This window comes from Rhagoletis zephyria, unplaced genomic scaffold (assembly GCF_001687245.7).
Source record: "Rhagoletis zephyria isolate East Lansing unplaced genomic scaffold, Rhagoletis_zephyria_1.1 Rzeph_scaffold_01175, whole genome shotgun sequence".
NCBI classification, from domain to species: domain Eukaryota; kingdom Metazoa; phylum Arthropoda; class Insecta; order Diptera; family Tephritidae; genus Rhagoletis; species Rhagoletis zephyria.
The window spans coordinates 67,784-78,249 of record NW_016158259.1 but is presented as its reverse complement, the minus strand read 5'-3'; the positions used below and the strand labels follow the sequence as shown (position 1 = coordinate 78,249).

The 10,466-nt window shown below is 42.8% G+C and overlaps 2 protein-coding genes across 4 annotated transcripts in view; both read right to left on the bottom strand.

Annotated features, from left to right (window-relative positions):
* Gli (carboxyl ester lipase-like protein Gli) overlaps positions 1-10,466 on the bottom strand; it is a 105,906-nt gene that overhangs the window by 69,342 nt on the left and 26,098 nt on the right. The window lies entirely within an intron of this gene.
* Positions 8,270-10,384, bottom strand: LOC108363057 (uncharacterized). Its single transcript, XM_017616294.1, has 3 exons — positions 9,576-10,384; positions 9,279-9,459; positions 8,270-9,154 (listed from the first exon to the last, which is right to left on the bottom strand). Exons 1-3 carry the CDS (start codon positions 9,958-9,960, stop codon positions 8,542-8,544), a joined length of 1,179 nt encoding a protein of 392 aa, XP_017471783.1. The 5' UTR covers positions 9,961-10,384; the 3' UTR covers positions 8,270-8,541.

Genomic DNA, 10,466 nt, shown 5'->3' with positions numbered 1-10,466 from the left:
TCCCTGAAGGCCTTGCACGCTCCCGACCCGGGCAGGTGATTGACATTTTTCTGTCCATCTCCTGCCGAGCACAGGTAGCAGCTTGGGCTTTCTTTACATGCAGAGGCTATGTGGCCCTGCTGACCGCATTTCCAGCATGAACTGCTTCTGTCTGGGCCTTTGCATGCCGCCTTTTTGTGGCCATACCCCAGACAGCGGAAACACCTTTGGACATCCGCGCGCTCTCGGATGCGGCAGATAATCCAACCTACTCGCAGCTTCCCCTTTTCAATAAGAGTCCGGCCTGGCAGTTCGTCGATTTCCACCACAGCCATTCTTTGTTCTCGCGAGCTTACAGCGAGGAGAGAGACGCGAAGTTGGCCATGCATCTTGTCTCCTAACTCCCCGCGTATAGCGTTCTCCACTTCTGGGGCCGTGGTTAGGCGGTCCATGCCCAGAACTTCTAGACGTAAACGTCTAGTGAGAATACGGGCGTCTCCAAGCTGGCCAATGGCAGTGCACACATTTTCCTTAAATGCTGAGTGGTCGCCACAGCGCTCCATTTCGATGAGCACGCCGCCTTCGCGGGTTTTCCGAACAGATCGAATTACGGTCTCCGTCTTTCAGGTTGGAGCTTACCACGTATCGTTCCCAGCACCTCTGCATAGGTTTTGCCTTCAGCTGGCTTAATGATTAAGTTTGGCGAGACTTTCTTTTTTCTCACCCTCTTCTTTTTTTGCGGCTGGTCGCCTCGCCCTTATTGACCAAGGGTTCACCTGACGCTGGCCCTGGCTTGGGCTTTCTGCTTTTTCCAACCGTTTTCCATTGATTAGCTCGTACGGTTTTCTGTGCATTATTATTATTATTACCATTAATGTTATTAGGATTATTAATAATAATATTTTTACTACTATTATTATTATTATTAGTAGTATTTTTTTTCTTTTCCGGCTCGCCTGTTGGGGAGTCGGATCGAGTTCGAGCTCTCTTTTGCGAGCCAGGGCCAGTTTTCTGCAGCTCGGAAAGGGTAGACCCCTTCCGGCGCTGCTCTCGGAGGTAGCTTAGTATATTTAGGCTCTCCTCGATTTGGGCCATACCCGTTTTTATGTCCATGGACACATTTTTCTGCTTGGAGACAGCACTCTGCATCTTCTTCAAGACGAGCCGAATCTGGGCTAATTGCTCATCTGCATTGCCTTCGCACATTCCCAAGCTTGCGGTGGCATGCTTGTCGCTGTTTGCAGCAGCTGGCGTTTGATAACCACCGGCTGCCGGGAGTAGTCGTTTGCGAAGGTGTACCCTTCTGCACAACGTCGACGGCTCTCTCCGTGCTCGTGGTGCCGGCTTTTGCCTACAGAGGAGTTTGTGGCGGGGAGCGCACAACTCTACTGCTCTTTCTAAATGCGCTGCATTCTTCCTCGGGAGCATCTACACCCATTACAGTTGTTTTTGTTATTTGTGTAATCATGTCAGTTCTATTGGGTCTCCGCTTCAAGCCGCTATCTCCACACGTAGCACAGTCGCTTTAAGTGTCCCGAAGTTCCCTTCTCTCAAAGGAGCAGGCCATCGCGAGGGTTGACACAAGTCCTTATGGGATATTGTGTTCAGAGCCAAGACAGCGCAAAACCAGGAGTAAATCTCAACTGGACCTGTGCGGCCAACTAAATGGCGACGTGTATTGAACGTACTTGAAGACCTGCCAGGGTTTTAACGAGACGGAGGCGATTGCAGCATTAGCCCACCAGCCATTTCTGTGAGGTGTCACCCTCACATACTAAAGTGGTGGAATACTGCTCTCGCCAGCCCAATGTCGAATTAATCGTATACATGTTCCAGTATGCCATGAACAGGATCTAACTGGTCTCAATCCTGGGATGCTTTTTGGGAGGCGGCATCTGTTCGCCCGGACACAGGAGATTCATCAAGCATTTCTGATCTTTTAAATCAGGCCCTCGGCTCCTGCCGCTCTTGGTCTGGGACTGCTTATTGGTTATTCGCAGCTAACCCACCGAAGTAGGCCGTTCACGATCCGCCCTGTGTCATCCCGGTAAGGCCCTGAGCTTAGCCCTTACCCCATGTCTAATCCTTACTACTTACTTAAGTAAGAATTATGCAACATTGGTACAAGAGAATGCTAGCTTCAATTGGAACGGCAACTCTATTATTGGCATTTATGCTATATTCTTCATGCAAGTTCTTAATTACTACGCAGAAAATATTGAGAAGTAATTTTATTATAAGAAAGGGCTAATACTAGTCTGCCTGATGAACTAACAATATATTTATCTGCACCAATATCATCTATAAAAAACACAACCCCTTAGAAGGCTGTGAGACTATAATTATGTATAAGCAAGCTCGGTTAGATTTAATAGTTGTTGCATCATAAGTTGCTTGTGAACAATTGTTCTCTAAAGCAGGAGCAGGATGGGTAATACACTCAAGGGGGATAGAATACAAGACTACGCCGTCCTGGCGGTGATGATCTAAGCTAAGTAAAAGTAAACGAAGCCAAAAAGGAGAATAAAATAAACTGTCAGATTTCTTAGTATTCAACTTTTCGATGATAAAAGTAATTTTATTGTGTTAAATTGTAAAATTATATGATTCGAAATAAGAATAAATAAAGATAAAATAAAAAAGGTATTACTGAATTTCAGTACTTTTAAGGCTTTTTTACATTTCAAGAAACTGTTTACGCTTAGTCTGCGTTCAAACACGGAAACTCGAGTTTCTTATTATCGGCGATTTCTCTTTTGGTGTTGCTCTTTGCATTCACACACAGAAACTCTTTTGTACGCAATTGTTGTTGTCAGCTGTGAATCGCCAACTTGAATTACTCAGACGAACGAGAGCACAAAGCGTGTTTCCCGAGTACGGGCGACTCGGTACCCGTCCCCTTCCCTACAAGCTTCGAGTTTCCGCAACAAAAGTTTTCGCGTCTGAACGTCGACTTAGTTGAATTGTTAAAAAAATCGGCCATACCAAACACTACAAGAACAGTGACAGTCATTTGATTGATCATGTGATACTCACTGGTGATGAGGTCTCAATCAAGTACTTCTAGCAAATTTTTAAAATAGGAAAAACGTGATGTAAACATTTGTGTACATGTGATCTTCCGTCTTCCTCCAACTTATGGAATTATTTAATGGTCTCTTTTTAACCAACGCAAAATTTGCAAAATGTGTTAGTAAGATAAATGTGAATGGGTTAGTTTCCATCACACAATTCTAGTAGGGAAGTAGCGGAACCACTGACGGCGCCACCTTTGTTCTCTATCTACTGGTATCGTTTGATTTACTAAGTATTAAATACTAAGTACAAAAGTATTTAGGTATTTTGTGTTGTTGTAAATACCAAAGTACTATTTACTTAGGTATTTAGGAGCTGCTAAATACAAAAGTACTATTTACTTAGGTATTTAGGAGGCCGCTGTGGTGTAGTGGTAAGCAGTGCGCGCTTCCACTCCGCAGGACCCGGGTTCAAACCCTGGTCAAAGCAACATCGCAAAAAATATAGAAAAAAGGTTTTTTCTTAACAGCGGTCGTCCGTCGGCAGGCAATGGCAAACCTCCGATTGTATTTCTGCCATGAAAAACAGCTTCTCATAAAAATACAATCGCCGTTCGGAGTCGGCGTAAAACTGTAGGTCCCTCCGCTTTGTGTGACAATATCAAGGCGCACGCCACAAGTCGGAGGAGAAGCTCGGCCAAACACTAACATATGTGTAAGCGCCAATCTATTATTATTATTTAAATACCCAAGTAAACAATACTTTTGTATTTGGATGGTGCTAAATACTCAAGTAAAAAGTATTTAGGTATTTAAGAGCTATTAGATACTAAAGTAAGAAAAACTTGAGTATTTAGGAGCTGCTAAATACCCAAGTAAACAATACTTTTGTATTTGGATGGTGCTAAATACTCAAGTAAAAAGTATTTAGGTATTTAAGAGCTATTAGATACTAAAGTAAGAAAAACTTGAGTATTTAGGAGCTGCTAGATACCAAAGTACAAAAGACGTAAGTATTTAGTAGGCGCTAAATACTCTGGTCCAAAGTACTCATGCACCTTGGGGGTGCAAAATACTTTCACTAAAGTACCAAGGTATTTAGTCGATGGGTAAATACTTTCAAACAAAATACTGTATAATTTAGGAGAAATTTAGAGAATTAACATCCCACCTTACACTCACCTCAACATACTTTACCACAACTCACTTCACCTCTCCCCAAATCAACTCAACACATACAAACTCACCACACCTATCCTAAACTCACCACACCTTCTACTGCTACACCAAAATCTTAACTCACCATAGTTGAACTCATCACACCCGGAATTCTCGGAATTTCGAGATTCTCGGGATTTTTGGGACTGCTGGACTATTTTTGGATTTTTAGGCCCAATTTCAAGTTTTTGGGACGTTCGGGACTGTTTCGGGATTTTCGGGACTTTCGGGATTCTCGGAACTAATATACGGATTTTCGCGACTTTCGGCAGCATTTTGCAATTCTCGGGAGTAATTTCGCAATTTTTGGGACTCCGGGACTATTTTTCGATTTTTGGGACTTATATCGGCCTTTGGGGACTATTTCCAGATTTTTGGTTATTATTTCAGATTTATGGAGTTTTCGGGCTTCTCGGGAATATTATCGGGACTGTTGGGACTATTTAGAGATCATTGGGACTAATTTCGGATTTTTGGGACTCCCGGGACTATTTCGGTATTTTAGGTATTTTTGGGACTTTCGAGACTATTTACAAATTTTTGGGACTTATTTTGGATGTTTGGAACTTTCGGGTCTATTTCGGGATTGTCGGGAGTAATTTCGGGATTTTTGCGAGTTTCGGGAGTGTTTTGGAACTTTTGGGACTATTTCGGGATTCTCGGAACTGATTTCAGGATTTTCGAGATTAGTTAGGAATTTTTGGGACTAATTTCGGATTTTTGCGACTGCCGGGATTAATTTGAATTTTTCGGGACTTTTTCCAGATTTTGGGACTAATTTAAGATATTTGGGACTTTCGTCGATTTCGAGGTTGTCGGGAGTAATTTCGGCATTTTTGGGACTTTCGGGACTGTATCCAGATTTTTGGGACTATGTCAGGATTCTCAGGAATAATTTCGGATTTTCGGGAGTATTTCGTAATTATCGGAACAGATTTCGGGATTTTTGGGACTTTTGGGGCTTTCGGGAGTATATCGATTTTTTTGGGACTGGTCTCGGGACCATTTCGAGGTTTTCATGAGTATTTCGCGATTTTTTAACTAATTTCGGATTTTTGGGGCTTTCGCGACTATTTAGGGATTTTTGGGACTTATTTCGGATTTTTACATCTTCCGGGACTATTTCTGGACTGTTGGGACTTTCGATGCTATTTTGGGATGTTTGGAACTCTCGGGACTATTTCGGGATTATCGGGAGTAATTTAGGTATTTTTGGGACTTTCGAGACTATTTACAAATTTTTGGGACTTATTTTGGATGTTTGGAACTTTCGGGTCTATTTCGGGATTGTCGGGAGTAATTTCGGGATTTTTGCGAGTTTCGGGAGTGTTTTGGAACTTTTGGGACTATTTCGGGATTCTCGGAACTGATTTCAGGATTTTCGAGATTATTTCGGAATTTTTGGGACTAATTTCGGATTTTTGCGACTGCCGGGATTAATTTGAAATTTTCGAGACTACTTTGGAGCTTTTGGACTTCCGGGATTCCTGGGAATAGTTTCGGGAATTTTGGGACTTTCTGAAATAGTTTCGAAAGTTTTAAGGTTCCTACATTAGTCCCAAATTCCCAAATGGTCCCGAAAGTCTCGAAAATCAAAAAATAGTCCCGAAAGTCCCAAAAATCCGAAATAAGTCCCAAAAATCCCTAAAAGGCCTCAAATGTCCCAAAACACTAAAATTAGGCCCAAAAACAAAGATAGTCCCGGGAGTCCCAAAAATCCTGAGGTAGTCTCGAAAATCCCGAAATTAGTCTCGAGAATCCCGAAATTCCCAAAATTAGATCCGAGACCCTCAAAATAGTCCCGAAAGTCCCGAAATTAGTCATTATAAGCCCGAAATAGTCCCGAAAGTCCCAAACATTCCGAAATACTCCCGAAAATCCCGAAATTACTCCCAACAAACCCGAAATAGACCCGAAAGTTCCAAAAATCCAAAATAAGTCCCAAAAATCTGGAAATAGTCTCGAAGGTCCCAAAAATACCTAAATTACCCCCGATAATCCCGAAATTGTCCCGAGAATCCCAAAAATTCCTTAAATGGCCCCGAAAGTCCCAACAGTTCCGAAATTAGTTCCGAGAATCCCGAAATAGTCCCGAAAGTTCGAAAAATCCGAAATAAGTCCCAAAATTCCTAAATTAATCCCAAAAATGGAGGAATAGTCCCAAAAATCCCAAAAATGCGAAATTAGTCCAAAAATCCCGAAATACTGCTGAAAACCCCGAAATGGTCCCGAAAGTCTCAAAATTCTAAAAGAAGTCCCAAAAAAATCGATATACTCCCGAAAGCCCCAAAAGTCCCGAAATTCGTCCCAAAAATCGCAAAATCAGTTCCGCGAATTACGAAATAGTCCCGAAAATACCAAAAATCCTGAAATAGTACCGAAAGTCCCAAAGTTCCTAAATTAGTCCCAAAAATTTCTAAATACCCCCGAAAGTCCCAAAAATTCCGAAATTCCTCCCGACAGTCCCGAAATACTACTGAAAATCCCAAAATCTGGGAATAGTCTCGAAAGTCCCAAAAATACCCAAATTACTCCCTTTAATCCCGAAATAGTTCCGAGAGTCCCAAAAATCCCTAAATATCCCCGATAGTCCGGAAAATATTGCCGAGAATCCCGAAATATTCCCGAAAGTCCTAAAAATCCGAAAATAGGTCCCAAAAATCCCGAATTAGTTCTCAGAATCCCAAAATTCCTAAATTAATTCCAAGAATGGAGAAATAGTCCCGAAAGTCCTAAAAATCCGAAATTAGTTGCAAAAATCCCGAAATAGTCCTGAAAACCCTGAAATGGTTCCGAAAGTCTCAAAAATCCAAAAAAGACCCAAAAATAACGATATACTCCCGAAAGCCCCAAAATTAGTCCCAAAAATACTGAAATCAGTTCCGAAAATTACGAAACAGTCCCGAAAGTCCCAAAAATCCTGAAATAGTTCCGAAAGTCCCATAGTCCATAATTGGTCCTAACTATCCCGAAATGATCCCGAAAGTCCTAAAAATCCAAACCAAAGTCCCAAAAGTCCCAAAAATCCCGAAATAATCCCGAAAATCCGAAATTATTCCTGAGAATCCCGATGTTGTCCAAAAGTCCCAGGTCAGGAAACTGTCCCGAAAGTCCCGACAATCTCGAAATAGATCCGAAAGTTCCAAAAATCCTAAATAAGTCCCAAAAATTTGAAAATAGTCTCGAAAGTCACAAAAATACGTAAAATTATTCCCGATAATCCCGAAAAAATCCCGAGAGCCCCAAAAATCCCTAAATAGTCCCGAAAGCCCCAACAGTCCCGAAATTATTCCCGAGAACCCGAAAATCCAATAGATCCGAAAAAAGTCCAAAAAATCTGGAAATAATCCCGAAAGCCCCAAAAACTTGAAATCAGTCCTAAAAATCCAAAAATAGTCCAGGAGTCACAAAAATCCCGAGAATTCCGAAATATTCCCGAAGTTCCCGCTATTAACTCCGAGAATCTCGAAAGTCCAAAATCCCGACGCTAGTTCCAAAAATCCCTAAATATTGTGAAAGTCGTTTCGAAAATACCGATATTAGTTCCGAGAATCCCGAAAATCTCAAACAAAGTTTCCGGGATTCCCTAAAGAATTACGAAATAGCTTCGAAAATTCCAAAATAGTCCCGAAAACCCCGAAATAGTCTCGAAAATCCTGATTTAGTCTGAAGAATCTCTCAAATCCCGCAACAGTTCTCAAATTGAGGTGTGGTGAGTTTAGGTGAGGTGTGTTGAGAACGGGTGTGATGAGTTCAACTATGGTGAGTTAAGATTTGGTGGATTTTAGTGTAGCATTAGTAGGTGTGGTGAGTTTAGGTGAGGTGTAGTGAGTTTGTATGTGGTGAGTTGATTTGAGGAGAGGTGAAGTGAGTTGTGGTAAAGTAAGTTGAGGTGAGTGTAAGGTGGGATGTTAATGCTCTAAATTTCTCCTAAATTATACAGTATTTAGTTTGAAAGTATTTACCCATCGACTAAATACCTTGGTACTTTAGTGAAAGTATTTTGCATCCCCNCAACATCTGGAAAATGATTTGTTACGATGCAGCTACCAGGCTCACCTGAGTCTGTTTACAATTTCAGTCATTTTTATTGTTTTCTCAAAACTGCAAAACAAAATATCTCCGGTGACCAGTGCGTTAATGTCCGTTCTTCTTCCTACTGCTGGGAGATGAGAGAGAGAGAAATAAAGGTACAGACGTGGTCATAATTCAATGCACTTTTATTTAGAAATAAAAAACTAAAATAACCGTATACAAAAATTCATTATAAGCAAGATTAAGAAAAAAAGATGTTATTGAAAAGAGTTATGTATATATATTTTTTTTTTAATTAGGCGCGGTAGGCGCCCGAGAGTACCCAACCAAATATTGTACTTTGGGCCAACAAGGGTCCAAAGGACGTCGGCAGACTACCGGGCATAATAATTTCGGCGTACACGTCCGCGCCGAGCACGATTCGAATTGGAGATGATTCGAAGAAATTCGGGTCGGCGAGTCTGATGTGCACATATGTAGACACTATCGTCGGGTCGACGCTTTTGGGCGTAGATATCCGGCGGGTATTATTTATTATTTTCGCATGGGTTGCCACTTTTTTGTTAACGCCGTGCTTCCCTCTAAGGCACAGAAAGCAGCCCCGTTGGTTCCCTACTCGAGTGGTTTGTAACCCAAGGTCTCTCGCAAGGTCTCGCGCTATCAAAGTTGACGGCGTACATGCGTCTATTAGGGCCCGGATAAGATGCAATCTTCCTCCTGATTCGATCTTGATAACTGCCGTTGGTGAGATAGAAATCATGGGTCGTAACACTTGCATGTGCATTATTCCGTCTGTGAGCCCGTTTCGGAAGCTGCCTGACGCTCTTAACTGGCGATAACTTGCCACCGTTCCGTTCTGCTGACGAAGTTGGTTCGCCTGTGGTGGTTGCTGGGGCGGGCGGAAAGACCTGGTTTCCGCTCCGCGGGTTCGTCGTNCAGCCGGACGCTCTTAACTGGCGATACCTTGCCACCGTTCCGTTCTGCTGACGAAGTTGGTTCGCCTGGGGTGGTTGCTGGGGCGGGCGGAAAGACCTGGTTTCCGCTCCGCGGGTTCGTCGTGTTCGTCGGCGTGATCGGAAAGACCTTGTTTCCGATTCAGCCAACCTTTGAGTCTCGTGGTTGAGTGGGGGTCGGAAAGTCCGGGTTTCCGCTCCCCTGTCGCTGTTCGGGCGGAGAGTCCGAGTCTCCGCTCCGGGTTCGATCCTTTCTAAAGTTTCCGGTTCCGGACGGAAAGACCGAGTTTCCGTTCCGGATTCGGACGCATAAATCGAGATCACATCCAACTCGTCTTNGGCCGAGTCTCTGCTCCGGGTTCGATCCGTTCTAAAGTTTCCGGTTCCGGACGGAAAGACCGAGTTTCCGTTCCGGATTCGAACGCATAAATCGAGATCACATCCAACTCGTCTTCTTCCTCGGCAACCGGTTGACTCCAGGGTCTCCTGTCGACTGGGTCCAGGTGAAGGGTGGTGTGATGCTTGTCGTGGCATCGGCGACATCTCTCCGCACTTGTGCAGTTTTCAGTGCGATGTTCCATGGCCAAGCAATTGCTGCAGAATTTACCCAAGAGCGCTTCGCGCAATCTTTCTTCCGGATTTTTCGCGCGGTAGACCGGACACAGCCTTATCGGGTGTCTGCCGTTGCATAAACGACAGGCTTTAGGATAACGATGTGCGTGTTGTGCCGTTTTCTTCAACATTTGAGCGAAGCGAGTCATGATTGCTGCAATAAATGGGTAAATTTTTTACGATCCGTTGGTATCGTGAACCATCTATTTAAATATTGTTGGGTGGCGAGTAATTGGGGTGGAAATTGTCTAATACTTGACATAAGTTACTTCCTTTATTAGATAAATAAGATTTGGTAAGTGGGAACATGGCATTATGTTCAATTATTTGTATTTCACAAACTAACACGTGCAACTATGGCCTAATGTCGGCTTGCGACCCACAAAAATGAAGGGTGGATCGCACAAGTGCCATACCTTCCATTATGCAGGAATGCATTGGCAAAGTTAAATTTTTATTACATCGAAAATTGTAAATTGCCTTTATGATGTTTGGCAGTGTCAATATTAAGTGCTCTTAAGAAAAAGATCATTTTCGTTGATGACTTGATCTACTAATATTCGTAATTAGCAGTTCAACTTTATTGCATGAAGTTGTCGAAAAACGTATTACCAGAGAACTTAGATAGATAGAGAAGGTGCAAACTGAAAGTGGA

Coding starts and splice junctions, on each gene's coding strand:
- LOC108363057 (XM_017616294.1), bottom strand. CDS start 9,960: ATGACTCGCTTCGCTCAAATGTTGAAGAAAACGGCACAACACGCACAT. Junction 9,460..9,575: donor TTTCCGTCCGGAACCGGAAA/CTTTAGAACGGA, acceptor CGGAACCGGAAA/CTTTAGAAAGGATCGAACCC. Junction 9,155..9,278: donor ACCCGCGGAGCGGAAACCAG/GTCTTTCCGCCC, acceptor AGCGGAAACCAG/GTCTTTCCGCCCGCCCCAGC.